The sequence below is a fragment of the Octopus bimaculoides genome, chromosome 20, assembly GCF_046866305.1.
Source record: "Octopus bimaculoides isolate indiv1 chromosome 20, ASM4686630v1, whole genome shotgun sequence".
Taxonomy (NCBI): Eukaryota; Metazoa; Mollusca; class Cephalopoda; order Octopoda; family Octopodidae; genus Octopus; species Octopus bimaculoides.
In genome coordinates, this window is record NC_142947.1 from 37,047,340 (window position 1) to 37,069,052 (window position 21,713).

The following is a 21,713-nucleotide window of genomic DNA, read 5'->3' on the forward strand; positions in this document are numbered from 1 at the left end:
TGGCATCAAACAGAAATAGTCTAAATTTCACACTGAACTAAACCACATGTGTGCATTCCTTGCAAGAAATCTATGTATGAAATGTTGTTATATTTGTGCACAAAGATGGCTGTGGTAAAAGAGGTTGTTGTTGCTGTTGAAGCAGTCTTATGATCAAAGAGAATCCAGATGTGACCATTCTGTCCTTTCTTCTGTATGCAGGAAAACCAAGACTTTTTTTTAATGCTTTGTCAAGAGAAAGAAAGGTGCCTTCAAGATTAGTGGGAGACAGGGAGGAAGGTTTCCTCAACTTGGAGACCTGCTCTGAAAATCTGCACCAGAATAGATTCCAGTAAAGGCACCCAGGGTGTCAGATTATAGTGTTAAACTGGGTGATATATTAAGTCAACAACCCCAATGTAGGGTGTAAAGTGAAGGAAATTTAGCTGCAGCTGCTGCTAGTACTTTAAACAACCACATAGAGCCTGTCTTGTTTGTTTGACACAGCGTTTGACAAGATCTGTAGAACATTAACAGAAAATGATCTGTGCTATTTATTTTATTTATCTTTGCACTACTTTCTGCATATCTCAACAATATCTAAGCCACTTCTCCGTTCAGTATCTTCTACCTCTCTACTCTCTGTAATATGTTATATATCAGTTCTTTCTGCAATGCCTTCTATCTTACTTTTCTTTACAGTGCCTTCTACTTTGCATATCTCAACAACATCTTCTATAACCTCTTCTCTCATCAGTATCATTCTCAGTTTCTGCCTTACTTTACTCTGTAGTATTTCGTACATGACTATTCTTTGTTGTACATTTAATAAAGTAAACTATATTAACAAAACTGTCTTTCATTTAAAAGAAATCTCGAAGCTAAATAAGCTCAATACTGCATGGTGAGGCCAGGTTTTTGAATTACAAATATAATCTACAAAAAGAGAGACAGAAATAGGGAGAAGGATCAACCCTAGTCCTGGACTGATATTTATCTTTTACTTGTTTCAGTTATTGGACTGCAGCCATACTGATGTGGGGCATTGAAGGGTTTTAGTTGAACAAATTGACCCCTGTACTTTAACTGGCACTCATATCAGTTACAACAACGAGAGTTCATTGATCTGATCAACAGAACAGCCTGCTGGTGAAATTAAAATGCAAGTGACTGAGCACTCCACAAACATGTGTACCCATTGTGAAGTTCTGAAGGAAATTCTGCATGACACAGAATGTGACAAGGCTGGTTCTTTGAATTTTAGTTACAACTCATTATTGCATCTTGCTTATGGAAACAATGAGCCACCTTTACAATCATGAGCTGAATATTCTAAACACTAAACCTTCACTGTGAAAAGAATTAATATTATTATGAAATTAAAAGAAAAAATAAGCACCATTTAATAAAATAGAAAGAAATGGTTGAGGAATGGTTAGTTAAACCAAAAGAGCAAGACTTTAAGTTTACAAATCTCATGTAATACATTCATTATTTTTTTTATTACAAGGGAAGAGAAGAGAGAGACAGGTGGGTGTAGAAATAAATGAACATGAATTTATGATTAAAATGCTTTGTAAAAATGAATACTTTAATACAAAGAAAAAAATGTCAGCCTTCATGTTAAAAAAAAAAAAGCAGTAAAAAGGTATAAATGAATATTTATATAAGTAAATAAAAAAGCATGCATGCATGCATTTATTCATCAATCTATCAATCAATAAAAATACAGTAGTTGCAGCATTGCAGCAAAGTTATAATTCTTTAGATAAATGAAAGGGAAATGGATAAGGGGAAAGGAGTGGATAGCATGAGTTATCTTTGGGTATCTAATGTTTTTGGCTGCCAGACTGGAGCTGTTGATTTAGGAAGTGCTGGCCGATTCCGAATGATGTCTGCTGCTTTTTCAGCGAGCATGCAAGTAGGACCATTTAAGTTGCCACTGACTACACTGGGCATGATTGAGGCATCTACGACACGAAGATTCTCAATTCCATAGACTTTAGTGTCAGGGCCAACCACAGCCATATTATCTGATGGATGTCCCATCTTGCATGTACAAGATGGGTGATAGTTACTGTCAGACATCTGACGGATAAATGCATCAATTTGTTTATCACTTTGGACATTGGGACCAGGAGCTAGTTCCTCGCCTCTATAAGGATCAAAAGCTTTCTGGGCAAATATCTCTCTTGAGAGTTTGACATTATCTCTCATGTCTACTACATCTTGTTCGGTTGTAAGGTAGTTAGCAACTATAAGTGGATGAACCTTAGGGTGTTGGGACTTCAATTTCAAATAGCCTTTACTTGTAGGTCTCAAAGGGCCCACATAAAACTGATAAGCATGACATGGGCCTGCTTTGCGACCATGATCATCCAAAGCAGATGGCAGAAAGTGGAATTGAATATCTGGATGTTCAACCCCAGGTCTACAACGAATGAAACCTCCAGATTCAAAATGAGATGAAGCACCATCGCCTGTAGATGTCAGAAACCATTGAAGTCCAGTTTTGATCATGACATGTGGAAACTTCCATTGTGCTTTGTACAATGTGATTGGTTTAAGACATTTCTGTTGTATGCAGACAACAAGATGATCCTGGAGATTTGAACCTACACCAGGTAAATGATTAACAATTGGAATGTCCAGTTTTTTAAGGTCATCAGCATTGCCAATACCAGAAAGCATGAGAAGTTGTGGGGAATTGATAGCACCACCACTTAGAATCACTTCCTTGTTGGCTCTTACTTGGTGAATAACACCTTTCTGTTCGTATTCAATGCCAACCGCTTTGTTACCTTCGAAAAGGATCCTCCTGGCAAATGCATTTACTTCAGTGTCTAAGTTTGGTCTTTTTAACGACTTCCTTAGGTATGCACTAGCTGTACTCCATCTCTTACCCTTGTGAACAGTCATGTCCATCCAACCGAATCCTTCTTGCTGGTAGCCATTCATATCATCGGTGAATGGGTAGCCAGCTTGAACACCAGCATCAATGAAAGCCTGGTGCAGCTCGTTATTAGACTTACCCCGAGATACATGCAAGGGCCCTTCTCCTCCCCGATATTCATCAGCACCCAGTTCATGTGTCTGAGATTTACGGAAATAAGGTAAACAATCTGCATATGACCAATTCAAAGCCCCTTCCTTTTCCCATCGGTCGTAATCAAGAGCATGACCCCGAATGTACACCATTGCATTTAGAGAAGATGACCCACCCCAAACACGACCCCTTGGCCAATACATTACTCGGTTGTCCATGCCTCTCTCCGGTTCTGTCATGTAGTACCAATTATATTTGTCATCACATAGGTTGTACATCAGAGCTGCAGGCATGTGGATCTTCCAAGAATAGTCCTTTGGACCAGCTTCCAATAGAAGTACAGTATTGTCAACATCTTCTGTAAGGCGATTACTGAGGACACACCCTGCAGACCCGGCCCCAACAACAACATAACTATATTCCTTGGTGGCTGTCACTGAGTCTTTTGAAGATGTACTAAAATAACGACCAGTCGATTGGCTGCCTGAAAAAGGAGGTCGATGATGGCAGTGGGCAGTCAACATACCAGGGTTTATCGGCAGGGCTAGAGGGTAAAAGAAAGACGAATACAAAGTAGAATATAGTAGTATAAATACAGCAGACAACAGTTATAAATAAGCTCACTATTAAAAGCAGACAAATATGTAATTTGATAACTTCTTCCAGGTTCAAGATTAGAAATTTAAGGGAAAGGAACAGTTGGTTATATCAACCCCAGTAATTTACTAGTACTCATTTTAGGAACCACGTAAAGAATGAAAAAGGAAAAGTGTATGATTTAAACTCAAAATATAAAGAATCATGTTTAAAAATGAAGGGGCATGGCCTTGTAATTAGGGTGTTGTACTCCCGATTCTGAATGCCAGTCATTTCTGTATGATTAATATTATGGTTGCAACAAAATTTGAAGAAGGGAAAGTTTGCTGTAAACAGGATTTAAAATGTAAAAACAAGCAATAATAATTAATAAATTGGAAGATATGTGGAATGCATTTATGGGCATTATAAAACTCTGTTTAATCTTTTAGCATTTAATCTGGCCATATCCAGCCCAAATATTCTACTGGTTTTAAGTTAAAACTGACTAGATTCAATCTCTCACACCTACCCTACAATATCGTTCTAAAAATATACAAACACATCATTGGGATCTTAAAGCTACAAAATAATGTGTGATTAATTCAAAATAATGTGAATAAATAAGCAATACATTTGACAAAGAAATTTAAATGCTTAAGGTTTAGATTTTAGATACATTAAATAATAAATGGAGCCAACCAAATGTTTATTATTATTTTATTGTTAGTATTATTACAGTGCTGAGCTGGCAGAATTGTTACCACACTGGACGAAATGCTTAGTGATATTCTGAGTTCAAACTCCGCCGAGGTTGATTTTGCCTTTCATCCTTTCAGGGTCAAAAAAATTGAGTACCAGTAAAATATTAGGGTCGATGTAATCAACTGGTCCCCTTCCCCCAAATTTCAGGCCTTGTGCCTATAGTAGAAAGGATTATTAAGGCAGCAAGCTGGCAGAATCATTAGCACGCTGGACAAAATGCTTAGCAGCATTTTGCCTGTTGCTATGTTCTGAGTTCAAATTCCGCCAAGGTTGACTTTGCCTTTCATCCTTTCGGGGTCGATAAATTAAGTACTAGTCAAGTGCTGGGGTTGACATGATTGATCGTACCCCCTGCCCTCCCCACAAAAATCCAGGCCTTGTGCCTATAGTAGAAAGGATTATTGATATTTTGGAATAAAATGCCTTTTGCATATTTCAAAATTAAAATACAAATCAGTTCAAATGACAAAAACCATTGAAGTTTTCAATTGAAAACATCAAAGGTTTCATCATTTTATTTGATTTGTTATTCTCTTTCAAATATTGAGGGAAGGTATTTTATACAGAAATATCAGAATTATATTGTAACCCTCCACTACACACAGACACAAATATTGTTAAAGATTTTATTCAAATAATTTTTCATTTCATCACAAAAATTTAAAGATAATACCTCACCATAAAAAAATATGTATTGCAGATGAAAGACTCTAATATGAATCTCAATATTTTGTGCCAGATTCCCTCAAGGGCCAAATCATACAAACAAAAACAGAAAGTATAAAAAAAATTTTTAGGAAGGAAGTGTTCATCATCATCATCGTTTAACATCCGCCTTCCATGCTAGCATGGGTTGGACGATTTGACTGAGGACTGGAGAACCAGATGGCTACACCAGGCTCCAATCTGATTTGGCAGAGTTTTATTGTGTGTAAATGTTTGCATTGTTTACATTTTTTCCGACACATGTAGAAGAGACATGTATGTGTGTGTGTGTGTGTGTGTGTGTAGTGGTGGGGATAATAATAAAGACTTGTTGCTTAATCATCATCTGTGATGGGTAAAACATAATTCTGAAAGAATTTTCGTAAAAAGATAAAAAGGAAAAAGTTACTTTGTTATGTCTAGGGAAAGTCATTATGCTAATATTATTGCCACATGCACTGGTTCAGTTCCATTCCTTTATTATTAGTCAATTGGTTAAATATCCAACTAACCAATCAGTTGTTTGTTAACTTGGTTAACCAGTAAGTCATTTGCAAGTAGCAACAAAAAAGCTTTGACAAACAAAAACAAAACAAATGATTTACTGTTTAACCAAGTTAAACAAACAATTGATTGGTTAGTTGGATATTTAACCGACTGGCTAATAATAAAGGAATGGAACTGAACCAGTGTGTGTGTGTTAATAATGCTGGCGTAATGACTCTCGAGACACAGCAAAATTTTTATCAACACATGAATTCACATAAAGAATCTTGTAAACCAAATACAAAAATGAAAAAGAAAAAGTTACTGCCAGTTGCAAACTCTGAAATGAAGATGGGAAGAAGAAAAGAGAAAGATAAAGAAGTGGGGGACTCTGGAAAATAGAAGTTTTGAAAAACTCCTTTATTGATTTGTAATCAATATTTAAAACATAAACAGTAAATAGTAAGCGACTCATCCTCTCCCCCAAAATAGCTGCCCTTGTGGCAAAACTTGAAACCATTATTATTGTTGTTGTTGTGGAAAGCTACCAGAATTGTTAGCTTAGTGGCATTTTGTCTATCTTTACGTTCTGGGTTCAAATTCTGTTGAGGTTTACTTTGCCTTTCGTCCTTTCAGGGTCGATAAATTAAGCACCAGTGAAACACTGGGGTCAATGTTATTGATTATCCCCTCCTCCAAATTTCAGCCCTTGTGCCTATAGTAGAAAGGATTATTATTATTATTATTGTGGTAAGCTAGCAGAATCATTTGCTTAGCAGCATTTTATCCATCTTTAAGTTCTGGGTTCAAATTCTTATTTCTTTATTGCCCACAAGGGGCTAAACATAGAGGGGACAAACAAGGACAGACAAACGGATTAAGTCAATTACATCGACCCCAGTGCATAACCGGTATTTATTTAATCGACCCCAAAAGGATGAAAGGCAAAGTCAAACCTGGTGGAATTTGAACTCAGAACGTAACGGCAGACGAAATACCGCTAAGTCCGGCGTGCTAACGTTTCTGCCAGCTCGCCGCCTTTCTGGGTTCAAATTCTGCTGAGGTTGGCTTTGCCTTTCATCCTTTCAGGGTCAATAAGATAAGTGCCACTTGAGTATTGGGGTTGATGAAATCGACTTACCCCTCTCTCCTAAACCTTCTGGCTTTGTACCAAAATTGGAACCCCCCCATTAGCACCATTACCATTTAAAACTGTTTGATTTGGCTGTATGCAACTTAAAGTCTTATAGGCTCCTTACAGAAACCTAGGTCGTAGGGCTCAGGGAACCAATTCAACCACACAAGCCTCACTAGCTAGGTTATTGTAAGGAGCCTACAAAATTCTAAGTTGCACAGGGATGAATCAAACTTTTGCAAACAATGATATACATAACTCCAACTAAATGCGTTGAGTGGCTCTTGTCGTTTGTCCACTCACCCCTATGTATGTATATATTTTGTTTGTGTTGCAACATTCTTCATGTGAACTTGTTTTAAAGCATATTTTGTTGCATGTTAGGAGGGTCATCAGGCCAACAATAAAACATGTACTGGTTTTATTTCACTTCATTTTTGAAGAAGCCTGAAGTAGAACATGTCACTGATGAGATCGCAAATGGCAATGAAAGAACTTTGACAAAACTAGGTCATTTATTGATAATTAAACAATCGATAATTTAATTGGTTAAATGATTAACCAGTTGACTAATGAATATAAAAAAGTGAAATAGAACCAGTGTGTGTGTGTTTGCTTTTATATGTATGTATATGTGCATTCCTGCATTTATTTTTGTAAACTTGCCTTTGTTATGTTTGAAACTCAACAACACGCAATTTTCACTGGCAACTGGTAAAGATCCTAAAATAGAGAAATTTGGAGGATTGTTCTGATACAAAGGTAGAATGTCTGTTATGTGTACAAGAGATGTAGGTTCAAGTTCCATGGGCAGCATCCAACTTTTTCTATCCAAAGGTTTTTGTTTTTAAGCCAATATTTACATGCTACTATTTATAGCTTATCTGCTTCAAGATCCAATGTTCCAAAAAAAAGCACTATTTCATGTCCTGCTGAAGTTCGTAAAATTCTTACCCTGTCAATGACAAATATTATATTTAATATTACATAATTGTTTTTAAATCTTGGGAAATTTTTAGGTTATTCATTGAGTTAGATATTTCATTTAATTGAAGAATTGTAGGTTTAGAAGATTAGTTTAACTTCTTGTTCAGTGAGTACTTTTAAGATGAGCTATATAAAAGATGTTAATAGAAATAGAATAAATATATGTGTGTGTATATATATATATATATATATATATATATATAGGATAAAATTAAAATTAAAATTTACATGTTGGGTATGTTCCTAATAGTATGATGATAAAGCACATTCATTGCTTATGGCTACCTAGCATCATCCACAGTAATAGCACAATCGTTGTTGGATCTATGTTAGGAATTCTTCAGTGCACGTTGAGTAGAAACAATGGATAGAGCATACTGTAAACTTTGCTTATCACAATGATCATTTTGACACATCCTGCATCGCTCTGTTGCAGGTGGGAAATTATACCATGAATTACGGTGCAGAAGCATCTCATCAGGTGTATATGTACATTTATAACATTTTGACTCAGCTCCATATGACTTAATGGTACATGGGTGCACAGGACATACCCACCTCTTCAAATATGGTGACAGACTTCACGGACTGACTGAAAAATCCAATAACTTGGAAGATACTGATGCATCTACCAAGCAGGTAATAACTGTAGATTACTGTCTCAAACAATGTGATCTTGTTGTGATCTAAAGTTATAATAAAATTAGTAAAGATGTTCCACTAAGATCTGAAGTTTTCATATATTGAGGCCTACTCACTATTCTTTCAGTTGAAAGACTCATAGGGCTGGCTCCCAGGTTTCTGTGGCACATATATTTTCCTTTCCTGGATGGGACACCAGTCCATCACAGGATTACTCACTTTTGACAGCTGAGTAAACTGAAGTGTTTTGCTCAAGAACACACTGCATTACTTGGTCCAGGAACCAAAACCACAACATTACAGTCACAAGTCCAATACCCTAACCACTCAGCAAATCACCTCCACTCCAGTTGAAATGCAGGAGGGAACAGGCTATATCTCGGATGAAGCCAAGGTTGCTTCAACAAACAACCATTGTCTGCAGTTTCTTGAGTTTATCTCATGAAGCACTCCATATTCAACACGATACTCTTTGTCTTACTGTTGCATCCTCGGGGTGGTTCCATAAAGTTGTCAATATTGTTACTGAAGAATTCAGTCATAAGCATTATTTCCAGTGGTGACTCCAGCAGGTCTTCAATAGATGAAGTCGAGTCTAACTTCTCCAAATCTGCATTTTACTTTCCTTGGCAAGCACAATGGAGCATTTGAAGAATTCCACCAGTATCACTCTTCTTTAAATTCCAAGAAATCGTCACGGAAGTCTTCTAGACATAGTTTCGTCCAAACTTTGTGCTGTTCCAGGTTACTTTGTCCCAGACTGTTTTGATATCCATGACTTTCGTGATATCAGATTTTTTTTATCTTGGTCATTTGTCATCTCAACAAATTCTTTGAGAGTGCAAGAGACAGTAGGTCATTATGTCAAAAATTACAACCCTATCCATGGGCTTGAGTAAAGTAGTGTTATTTGGTGATAGGCAAACTAATTCAAGAATACAGGTCTTGAGGGTGTCAAGATTCTGAAGTTTATCAAACACAAATGTTACCTTATGCTCAAGGTTGTGTTCTTCAAACTTTTTTTTTTTTTTTCACTGTTGGGTAAAAATATGAAACACCACAGTATGAAATTTTCTTATAATAACCCAGACTTTTTAGTTTGATTTTCCAATCACAAGTAGATCCAAAATTAACATTGCTCTCATTGATCATTAGTACAGCTGAATAATAAATGAACAATTGCTTCAGTCTGAAGTCTCCTAAAGCATTACCACCAAAGAGTAGGGTTAAATGGTCTTTTCCAGCCTTGACCCAAGAAGCATTTAAAAAAATTTTTCCTAAAAACTAAAAATGCAGGATGACGTTCATTTTTATATAATGTGTTTCATTTACATAGAATAAAAGTCAGGGAGGGGATTTGCCACACTCAAAGATAATCTTATGAACCAAAGGAAATTCCTTGGTTTCCTGGGAGTTTACACTTTCAGCTTTACCATACATACAGAAGTTTTGTAGTGTTGGAATCTTCGAAACCAACCTCTGCTAATAGTAAATGTTTCTGAATTATTTCATCCTTCTAGTAAGTGATTAAAGATGTTCCTTAGTTTTTGCATTGTATGTTGACTTAATGGCATGTTGCATTCCGTCATCAGCTATCTCCATAGGAAATATAGTTGATATTTTTCCAAAAGTTTACTCTTTGAACAAATTACTTCAATGATATTGAGATTTTCAAAGCATTTTTCACAATTGTTTTAACCATTCATGTGGTGAAGTTTAAAGGCTTAGCTACATACATCAAATATTTGCAAACTTTTCAAGTTGTTGAACACTTACAATTTTATATCCACCATGATGCTTTTCCTTCATTATTTAGATGAATCTTTCAGCACTTGGGAGTTGGAAGCTGTTTACCATGTAAGATATGCACAGCAAAAAGACATGAGCATACTATCATATACACCAGAATTGTTCAAGTGTGAATCAGTTTCTAACATGATGCTGGTGGTGGTGGTGGTGGTGGTTGGCACTCCGTCGCTTACGACATCGAGGGTTCCAGTCGATCCGATCAACGGAACAGCCTGCTTGTGAAATTAACATGCAAGTGGCTGAGCACTCCACAGACACGTGTACCCTTAACGTAGTTCTCGGGGATATTCAGTGTGACACAGAATGTGACAAGGCTGACCCTTTGAATTACAGGCACAACAGAAACAGGAAGTAAGAGTGAGAGAAAGTTGTGGTGAAAGAGTACAGCAGGGTTCGCCACCATCCCCTGCCGGAGCCTCGTGGAGCTTTAGGTGTTTTCACTCAATAAACACTCACAACGCCCGGTCTGGGAATCGAAACCGCAATCCTATGACCGCGAGTCCGCTGCCCTAACCACTGGGCCATTGTGCTTCCACTCTAACATGATAGCACACAACTATAACAATAATTATGTCTGCTGTAGGCATGAAACCTGAAATTTTACAGAAGGTGGTGGGTGTTAGTTGATTAGAGACCCCAGAGCCCAACTGGTATTTATTTCATCCACCAACCTTGGTGGAATTTGAACTCAGAACTTAAAGAGGAATGAAATGCTACTAAGCATTTTAGTGTTAGTGGTAGTATTACTGTGTGTATATACCATATATATCATGAAAACTTTTTGAGAACAGAATTTTCACTAAAAAAAGGTCACTAAAGGAAAATTATTAAATTAAATAGGTCCCAAAATTTCAATTACCTCAGTATTCTCACATGGTAATTTCTCAGTAATTGGTTAAATTTACAGTGTATGTTCTACTAAAGCAATTATTAAATCAATTTCTTTTTTCTGAAATTGTTAAATACAAAGTCTATTGTGACATGCATATATATATATATATATATATATATATATATATATATATTTAAAAATACACAGTTTTCTGTATATTAAGTTTTATTATTATATTCAATACTTTTACATAAGATAAAAATATTTTCTGTGTTCATCAGGTTATGGGCACACTAGTACCCATACAAATCAGCCTTGTTTCCTCAAAAAGAAACAATAGTTTACTTCTGCTTGACTTGACTGGTTCACTCTTTTGTTGACCTGTTTATTTTAATATCCTGCAGTAGGTACCCTCAAAATAAGGACCCCACAAACTGGGCGAGGGGGATAACTATAAATACACTTAATATTTTGGTAGTTTTACAGCAATGGTTCTTAACCCAAGTGGTAATGCCCTCACAGAAGTTGCTAATGTGAAGGAGAAACCATGGTTGCTGCATAGCAGCAAAGTTATAATCCTTTAGACAAGAGAAAAGGAAACATAACATGAAAGGGAGAGAAAGGAGCGGATAGCATTGGGTGTTTAGAGAAAGTATTTAACCCATTAGCATTTAAACTGGCCACATCTATGCCAAATATTCTACCAGTCTCATGTTGAAACTGACTAGATCCTGTCTCTCACACCTACTGTACAATACCACTCTACAAATGAACAGTCACATCATTAAAATCTCAAAACTACAAGATAATATATGATTAATTCAGAACAATGTGAATAAACAAGCATTGCATTTCACTGATTAATCTGAAAGCTAAAGAGTTATACCTAGTACAGTTCTTATATTAGAAACACATTTCCAAAAAATCTTTGTTAGGGTTGAAGTATGAATGGACATGAAGTTATCAGTGAGCAGAAACACAACTGATGTTTTTTTTTATTGCATCAAGGTCCAATATAATTTCATTAAGTCTTCACTTTCATTAGTAATTTCCATAAAAAAAAACTTACAGTAATACTAAAAACAAATATATGATGGATGTGACAGTAAAATACAGAAGAAAACTAACTTTTGTTTGATTAAAATAAGCCTTGAGCGAATTTGGTAGATGGAAACTGAAAGAAGCCTATCATGTGTGTATGTCTGTGTCTCCTTGAATTAACATCACATGATTGTTATAAAAGCATGTTATTCATTTCAAATATTCTGCAAAGGCATATCTAGCTCTGGGGAAATAAACCTTACTTGGAAAGAACTAAGGATTGGCAATGAGAAAGGCATCCAGCAGTAGAAAATCTCAAATTCTGTCCAAGTCATGCAAGCACAGAAAAGTGGACCTTAAACTGATGATAGTGTTTCTTCAAAATACTGGGAATAGAATGCCATTTCATGAATGGAAGACACTGAGCTCCAAAAGTTTAATAACTGCCATTTTACAATGAATTATCTTTTTTGTTGTTCTTGTTTCTAATAACATAATCCATTTAATCTAGAATAATCTTAAGACAAATATCTTTTTGGTTAACAATCAGAACTTTTACTGGTTTATCTGTGAAGAAAAACAAGCTCTTGAATATAATGAATGATTTGTGAGATGAAAGTGAAAAAGACAGATAAGTAAAGGAATGTTAGCTTCCACAGAACTCAAGACAAACTATTGTTACGAGGTTTGTCAATTGAAATAAATCCCAGCATATTTTAAGTATTAAGTGTATTTTATCAGAAATCAGAACGAAGGCAAGTAAAAAATTAACTGAACTATATAGGCATAAGTATGATTGCGATTAAGGTCACTTTGCAACCATGTGGTTTTGGGTTCAGTTGCACTGCACAGCACCTTGAACAAGTGTCTTTTACTATAGCCTTGAATTGATCAATGCCTTGTGAGCGACTGCAGTAGAGGGAAGCCATTTGGAAGCTTCCCATATTCAAATGGTAGACCCTCTTGTTGTAAAGAGCAGATGGATGTTCCACAGCTTCTTGCAGAACAACCTGCACAGATTTATATCGATCGAACGTCAGATGTCAGTGATTGCAAAGCAACATAAAAATGAAGTGTCTTGCTCAAGAACTCAATACACTACCTGGCCCTGATCTTGCAATTGTGAATGCTACATGCTAAACACTATGCTACATGCCTTCTCTCTGTCATACAGACACACACATGTAGGTATGTGCATGTGTAACTGGTATTGGTTTGTTTACATCCCCCTAATTTGGCAGTTTAGCAAAAGAGCCAGTAAAATACGTACAAACTCAAGAAGTACTTGGGTCAATTTTTCAACATTAAAACACTTTCAGGCAGGCAGTGACCAAGCATGCCGATGCCCAATGACCGAAAGAATTAAAAAAGGTGAAAGATATACAGAATTTAGTTTAATGTTTTGTCCTCAGCCCTCAGTATCTGCACAGGCCAAAAGTTTTAAAATATTACCTGTTCAACAAGTGTGCCAGGTACTGCTGTACTCAACTGATTCAGTCTTAAAAAAAAAAAAGATTCTTCTTCTTCATTACAGACTCACCTCCACCACCATCACACAAAAACCGTTTTAGCTCCTGAAAATACTAATGCCTAGAAAGAAACAGGTGCAACCAGTTTATTCTATACCACAGTGCAACAGATAAGGTGAGGTTTAACTATTTGAATGATTAATTAGTGAAAATGAAAATGAAGCAAACTAGAAGCAGGTGACAGGTAAATGCAATTTATTAATTTTCTTTTGCAAATGAATTAAATTTCAATACAAACTTTTACAATTTTTTGCTGTTATCTAATTCATGTAAATTTTATGTACCTTTGAAAAAATTTGGAAATTGGTCTAAACTGTTGGACTTGTTAGAGGAGGGCAGTTAGAATCTCTAAAATAAATGAAGAATTTTAATATGATTTTCTTTAAAAAAATGTTAAAATAATTAATACTGTTAAAAAATTAAAAAAAAGGGCATCATTTAATAAAATAGGAAGAAAGAAATGGTTGAGGAATGGTTAGTTAAACTAAAAGAGCAAGACATCAAGTTCACAAATTTCTTGCAATAGATTCATTATTTTCCATTACAGGGGAAGAGAATAGAGAGATAGGTGAGCATAGAAATAAATGAACATGAGTTTATAAACAACAAGCTTTGTAAAAGTGAATACTTTAATACAAAGAAAAAGATAACAGCCTTCTTGTAAAATAAACAATTAAAAAATGCAGAACTGAATATTTATATATATATATATATAGATACATATATATATATATACATATATTTACAATCAGAATATATTGGTTGCTGCATAGCAGCAAAGTTATAATCCTTTAGACAAAAGAAAAGGAAACATAACATGAAAGGGAGAGAAAGGAATGGATAGCATGAGTTATCTTTGGGTATCTCATGTTTTTGGCTGCCAGACTGGAGCTGTTGATTTAGGAAGTGCTGGCCGATTCCGAATGATGTCTGCTGCTTTTTCAGCGAGCATGCAAGTAGGACCATTTAAGTTGCCACTGACTACACTGGGCATGATTGAGGCATCTACGACACGAAGATTCTCAATTCCATAGACTTTAGTGTCAGGGCCAACCACAGCCATATTATCTGATGGATGTCCCATCTTGCAGGTACAAGATGGGTGATAGGCACTGTCAGACATCTGACGGATAAATGCATCAATTTGTTTATCACTTTGGACATTGGGACCAGGAGCTAGTTCCTCGCCTCTATAAGGATCAAAAGCTTTCTGGGCAAATATCTCTCTTGAGAGTTTGACATTATCTCTCATGTCTACTACATCTTGTTCGGTTGTAAGGTAGTTAGCAACTATAAGTGGATGAACCTTAGGGTGTTGGGACTTCAATTTCAAATAGCCTCTACTTGTAGGTCTCATAGGACCCACATGAACTTGATAAGCATGACATGGGCCCACTTTGCGTCCATGATCATTAACAGTAGATGGCAGAAAGTGGAATTGAATATCTGGATGTTCAACCCCAGGTCTGCTACGAATGAAACCTCCAGATTCTAAATGAGATGAAGCACCATCACCTGTAAAAGTCAGAAACCATTGAAGTCCAGTTTTGATCATTACGTGTGGAAACTTCCATTGTGCTTTGTACAATGTGATTGGTTTATGACATTTCTGTTGAATATAGACTTCAAGATGATCCTGGAGATTTGAACCTACACCAGGTAAATGATTAACAATTGGAATGTCCAGTTTTTTAAGGTCATCAGCATTGCCAATACCAGAAAGCATGAGAAGTTGTGGGGAATTGATAGCACCACCACTTAGAATCACTTCCTTGTTGGCTCTTACTTGGTGAATAACACCTTTCTGTTCGTATTCAATGCCAACCGCTTTGTTACCTTCGAAAAGGATCCTCCTGGCAAATGCATTTACTTCAGTGTCTAAGTTTGGTCTTTTTAACGACTTCCTTAGGTATGCACTAGCTGTACTCCATCTCTTACCCTTGTGAACAGTCATGTCCATCCAACCGAATCCTTCTTGCTGGTAGCCATTCATATCATCGGTGAATGGGTAGCCAGCTTGAACACCAGCATCAATGAAAGCCTGGTGCAGCTCGTTATTAGACTTACCCCGAGATACATGCAAGGGCCCTTCTCCTCCCCGATATTCATCAGCACCCAGTTCATGTGTCTGAGATTTACGGAAATAAGGTAAACAATCTGCATATGACCAATTCAAAGCCCCTTCCTTTTCCCATCGGTCGTAATCAAGAGCATGACCCCGAATGTACACCATTGCATTTAGAGAAGATGACCCACCCCAAACACGACCCCTTGGCCAATACATTACTCGGTTGTCCATGCCTCTCTCCGGTTCTGTCATGTAGTACCAATTATATTTGTCATCACATAGGTTGTACATCAGAGCTGCAGGCATGTGGATCTTCCAAGTACAGTCCTTTGGACCAGCTTCCAATAGAAGTACAGTATTGTCAACATCTTCTGTAAGGCGATTACTGAGGACACACCCTGCAGACCCGGCCCCAACAACAACATAACTATATTCCTTGGTGGCTGTCACTGAGTCTTTTGAAGATGTACTAAAATAACGACCAGTCGATTGGCTGCCAGAGAAAGGAGGTCGATGATGGCAGTGGGCAGTCAACATACCAGGGTTTATCGGCAGGGCTAGAGGGTAAGAGAAAGATGAATGATAAGAAGTTTGTACAATAGATAACAATTATATATAAGTTCACTTTAAAATCCAGACAGAACAAAACAAATATGTGAAGTAAGTGACTAATAAAATTATAACATAAGTTAATAATGATTAAATTAATTAAAGAACAAATTTGACAAAAATTTGACATAAATGCTGCGGTAATTAAAGGTGACAAGAGTAAAGCAAACAAAGCATTTTATAAAGGTAAAGGATTACAATACATTAATAATGATAATGATTCTTTGCCCTAGGTGTTGGGAAGACACCCAGCAAGAAATGGAAACATAGCTGAAAGAAGAAAAATAATAATAATAATAATAGTAATAAGATCTCTTGACTGGGCAGCGTTGTAGGAGATGGCAGCACAAGTACTCTTTAGAAAGGTATTTATGATCAACCACTTCAAAACAAACAAACAAACAAACAAGAAAAAAATAAAAATAAAGTGAAGTAAAGAAAAACACCAACAAATCAAACTCTTGAAGCTATTAAATCTTCAACTGTTCAACATTTTCATGATTTCTAATATTAGAGTGTCTAGCTAAGAAAATTCCTAACGGTAAGGTGCAATCGACTGATTCAACTTCAGTATATTGCTGGTACTTATTTTATGAATAATTTCAGAATAGATGAAAGGTTGATAAGCCTTAAAAACTGCACAGCACTGTCATTCTCTGAATTCTGCCATCCCACTGCTCTGGACATACTAATGGCAGCAAAGAATAAACTTTTATGTTTTAACTCTTTCGCATTTAAATCGGTCAGATCTGGTCCAGATATTCTACAGAGAACAGCAGAACCCTTTTCAAGCAGCCAACAGAACCAAGAAACGTTATATATATATAAAGTTGAGGAGGGTATTGGATTTAACCAAACCCCGGAGGATACAGGTAATACCGAGTAAGTGCTGTATACCGATTAGTTTGCCCCAATCGTTGTATGAACAGGATTGGGTATTATAAGTCGTGTATTAGCGTGTGTATATGTAAATATATAAAAACAAAAAGATAAAGAGAGCAAAGGTAAGATTGAAGAATTTTATGGATAGAGTCTTACAACTGTTTCTGGGAAGATCCAGTACTTCCCTTCATCGGAGACAGAAAAAATAAAGTAATCTATTATTATATCCATTTAATAGAAGAAGAAAGGTAAAATAAGGAAAGGGTAAAGAAGCAAGGTAAAGGCATATAAATAATTGATTGATTATTTATTAGAATTAAGAGATTAACAGTAACAATTAAAAAAAAAACCAGCAAAAATTGCTTGCCTGCCTTTCAGAATATCGCAAATAACATGGACAGATTTATTCTTTCACTCACAATATACAGTTTCACTCTCAGACATACTAGACCCCTACCCTTAACTAACACACAGGCATAGTCTTTCCAGATATCAACAGGAACAAGACATGGTATGAAAAGTGGAGAGGGCTAAAAAAAATTTTTAAAGATGTCAGATAGAGAGAATGAATTATATTTTGATAAATGTGGTAACAATAAAGATGAAAAAGAAATGTGGAGCAGAATAAAGTGAAAAGAAAAATTATTTTAGCACAAATATAAATAAGTGAATATTTCCTCTAATATGGATTAAGATTAATAGAATAAGAAAGACAGGAAAAAAAAATATATATATAGAAAGATATTAAGAATGGAACAACAAGTATGAGATCAGATATTATCATTATTATTGGTCTTAAATTATCATAGCTTCTAAATAATTAATTAATTAATTTATCAAAACTGATCAAATTAAATAACTGTTAAAAGGAAGAGGTTTGGGGCTATGTGGTAAGAAGTTTGCTTCCCAACCACATGGTTTCAGGATCAGTCCTGCTGCATGGCACCTTGGGCAAGAGTCTTTTATGATAGCCTTAGGCTGACCAAAGCCTTGTGAATGGAACTGGCTGACAGGAACAGAAAGAACCTTGTTGTGTGTGTGTGTGTGTGTGTTTGTATCAGTGCCTTAACACTGCTTGACAACTGGTGTAGGTTTGTTTATGTTCCTGTAACTTAGTGGTTAAGTAACAGAGTCTGATAGAATATGTACCAGGCTTAAAAAACAAAAACAAAACAAAAACAGGTTACGAAGTACAGGAGCTGAGAACACAATAATTAAGGCCAAACTTAAAAAGTCACCAAGTAGATTAAATAGCTGATTTCATAAAGAATTTAATTTAAGCTAAAAAAGCTTTACTTAGCTTAGAAACACTTCTAAGACTTAATCCAAGGAAAATATATGAATAATATATGTACATATGAAATACAAGAATAAATTTATATCAGATCAATATCCATTCAAGAGAAGACTTCTCTCTCTAAATTAAACATGGAAAAATATTGGTTTTGTAATTTATATATATTTTGTATAATTATTTGTCTATATCACTTTTCACTTTTTAAACATTTTATTTTTAACTTAATATGGTATAATGTAACAATCTTCTAAAATAAATTTGTTATTTTAAGATATTAAAAAATAGTAACCAACTTTGCAACACACACAAAACAAGGAAAAAGTTTAACAAAGCCACTGAAGTTACTGTTCACTAATTCCTTGCAAAAATAACACACACACACACACATATATAATATATATATTCATCAATGCATACAGTATAATAGATCTATTTTAGACCTTATCATTTGGTTTCACATTGGATATTAAATAACTGAGTATTAGATAATGGTATGGGTAAGTAATCACTATCTCCATGTGGTTTTCAGAGATGTATGTATGTATGTATGTATGTATGTATGTATGTATGTATGTATGTATGTATGTATATATATATATATATATATATATGCACACACATATGTGTGTGTGACACTCAAAGATATAATGATTCTTCAATCGACATTTGATTGTATTGTGTATGTATGCATAAAACTGCATAGAGATATACATACCGCTCCGACACTCTAGCCAAATCGACTACATCCTCGCCAGAAATAGGGAAAGAGGGCGGCTTATAAATGCCAAAACCTACCCTGGCGAAGAATGTACCCCACAACATAGATTAGTAGTTAGCGACTTTGGGATCAAGGCAAAATGGGTGCCCAGAATTAGACAGGCTTGGAGAAGAAGGGTGTGGAAGCTTAAAGACCCTGCAAACGGACAGAGACTTAGAGACAAGTTACTTGAAGCATTTAACGAAATAGAAGGGGATATAGCATCATACAACGTGGAAGACAATTGGAGATTTCTGCGGGACAACCTGTTGAAAGCCACCGACCAGATTTGTGGGTGGTGTAAGGTCCCCTCCCAACCCAGAGTAACGTGGTGGTGGAACAAGGAGGTAGACAGGGCTATTAGACAAAAGAAACAAGCTTGGAAGGACTGGAAGAACGGTGGTAGCAGGGAATTGTACCAATGTGCCAGAAGGGAGGCTAGGCGACAGGTTTATTTAGCCAGAGGGGAAGCAGATAAGGAAAGATTTGCCAATGTTCTGCGCCGTGAGGACCAAAGACTCGAGGTATTTCGGGTTGCAAGACAGTGTAGGAGAGAGAATAGTGATGTTGTAGGAGAGAAATGTGTTCGCATGGATGATGGTACGCTTGCATTAAATGAGGATGCAAAGAAAGAGGTCTGGAGATGCCACTACGATAGATTGCTTAATAAAGAGAATGAATGGGAGAAAGAGAGCCTGCCTTATGTCGACCCAATAGAGGGACCAGCTATCCGAGTTGATAGTACCAGGGTAGATAAAGCAATTAAGAGTATGAAGACCGGGAAAGCCCCCGGCCCATCAGGAATCACTGCAGAGATGCTCAAAATATCTGGCAGTGTTGGCTATAGCCTAGTCACCCGTATTACGAACCAGGTGATACACGAAGGAGTCATACCCTATGACTGGTGTAGCAGCATCATAGTCAACTGCTACAAAGGTAAAGGGGACGCTTTAGATACAAATAATTACAGAGGCATCAAGCTGTTAGATCAGGTTATGAAAGTTACAGAGAGGGTCATAGCCCAACTAATTAGGGAGCGAATCAATTTAGATGAGATGCAGTTTGGGTTCGTGCCAGGTAAAAGCACTACTGATGCCTTATTTCTAGTGAGACAGTTGCAAGAGAAATACCTAGCCAAGGATAAACCTCTGTACCTGGCTTTCGTTGACATGGAGAAAGCCTTTGACAGGGTCCCCCGATCCCTTATCTGGTGGTCAATGAGGAAACTTGGGATAGAAGAATGGCTAGTGAGAGCTGTGCGAGCCATGTACAGAGATGCGGCCAGTAAGGTGAGGGTTGGAAATGAGTACAGCAATGAATTCCGGGTAGAGGTAGGGGTCCACCAAGGTTCCGTCCTCAGCCCCCTATTATTTACCATAGTCCTCCAGGCAATCACAGAGGAGTTCAAGACAGGTTGCCCCTGGGAGCTCCTCTATGCTGATGACCTTGCCCTAATTGCGGAGTCACTATCAGAACTAGAGGAGAAGTTTCAGATGTGGAAGCAAGGTCTAGAATTGAAGGGCCTTAGAGTCAACCTAGCTAAAACCAAAATCCTAATAAGTAGGAAGGTAGATAAAACACAAACCCCTTCAGGTAGATGGCCCTGCTCAGTATGTAGAAAAGGAGTAGGTAGTAACTCTATAAGATGTACCCGGTGCAAGCTATGGACACATAAGAGGTGCAGCAACATCAAAGGCAGGTTAACTAGCAAGTTAGTTTTTGTTTGTGGCAGATGTTCAGGTGCAATAAAGACTGCAAACAAACAGGAAACAACTTCTATCTCATTCCAGGGTGAAAAACTAGAGGTAGTCGATAGCTTCCGCTATCTGGGCGACCAAGTTAGTAGTGGGGGTGGGTGCGCTGAAAGTGTAGCTGCTAGAATAAGAATAGCCTGGGCAAAGTTTAGAGAGCTCTTACCCCTGCTGGCGACAAAGGGACTCTCACTCAGAGTAAAAGGCAGACTGTATGACGCATGCGTACGAACAACCATGCTACATGGCAGTGAAACATGGGCTGTAACTGCTGAGGACATACGTAAGCTCGCAAGGAATGAAGCCAGTATGCTCCGTTGGATGTGTAATGTCAATGTGAATACCCGTCAGAGTGTAAGTATCTTGAGAGAAAAGCTGAACATTAGAAGCATCAGTTGTGGCGTGCAAGAGAGACGATTGCGCTGGTATGGACATGTGGTGAGAATGGAGGAGGATAGCTGCGTGAAAAAGTGCCACACCCTAACAGTTGAGGGAACCCGTGGAAGAGGTAGGCCCAGGAAGACCTGGGCTGAGGTGGTGAGGCAAGACCTTCGTACATTGGGCCTCACCGAGGCGATGACTACGGACCGAGACCTTTGGAAATGGGCTGTGCGTGAGAAGACCCGGCAAGCCAAGTAAGATCGTTGCCAGTGCCCCTGGACTGGTTCTTGTGCGGGTGGCACATGAGATGCACCATTTTGAGCGTGGCCGTTGCCAGTACCGCCTGACTGGCTCCTGTAGGATTTTCGAGCGAGATCGTTGCCAGTGCCCCTGGACTGGCTTGTGCGGGTGGCACATAAAAGACACCATTTCGAGC

The 21,713-nt window shown here is 37.1% G+C and overlaps 2 protein-coding genes across 5 annotated transcripts in view; both read right to left on the bottom strand.

Moving 5' to 3' along the window:
- Nucleotides 1-1,454: 1,454 nt before the first annotated feature.
- On the bottom strand, nucleotides 1,455-13,952 carry LOC149131682 (choline dehydrogenase, mitochondrial-like). 3 transcript variants are annotated; one of them, XM_089338376.1, is made up of 2 exons: nucleotides 13,817-13,952; nucleotides 1,455-3,569 (listed from the first exon to the last, which is right to left on the bottom strand). In XM_089338376.1, exon 2 carries the CDS (start codon nucleotides 3,547-3,549, stop codon nucleotides 1,795-1,797), a length of 1,755 nt encoding a protein of 584 aa, XP_089194502.1. In that variant the 5' UTR covers nucleotides 3,550-3,569; nucleotides 13,817-13,952; the 3' UTR covers nucleotides 1,455-1,794. The 3 variants fall into 3 exon arrangements, with proteins under 3 accessions (XP_089194502.1, XP_089194503.1, XP_089194501.1); XM_089338377.1 differs by lacking the exon at nucleotides 13,817-13,952 and adding an exon at nucleotides 13,456-13,593; XM_089338375.1 differs by lacking the exon at nucleotides 13,817-13,952 and adding an exon at nucleotides 7,359-7,647.
- LOC106882134 (uncharacterized) overlaps nucleotides 13,713-21,713 on the bottom strand; it is a 34,530-nt gene continuing 26,529 nt past the window's right edge. For both annotated transcript variants that reach the window (XM_089338373.1, XM_089338374.1), the window contains one exon: nucleotides 13,713-16,157. In XM_089338373.1, coding sequence (XP_089194499.1) covers nucleotides 14,398-16,157 — 1,760 coding nt within the window. In that variant the 3' untranslated portion in view covers nucleotides 13,713-14,397. The remainder of the gene's footprint in view (nucleotides 16,158-21,713) is intronic.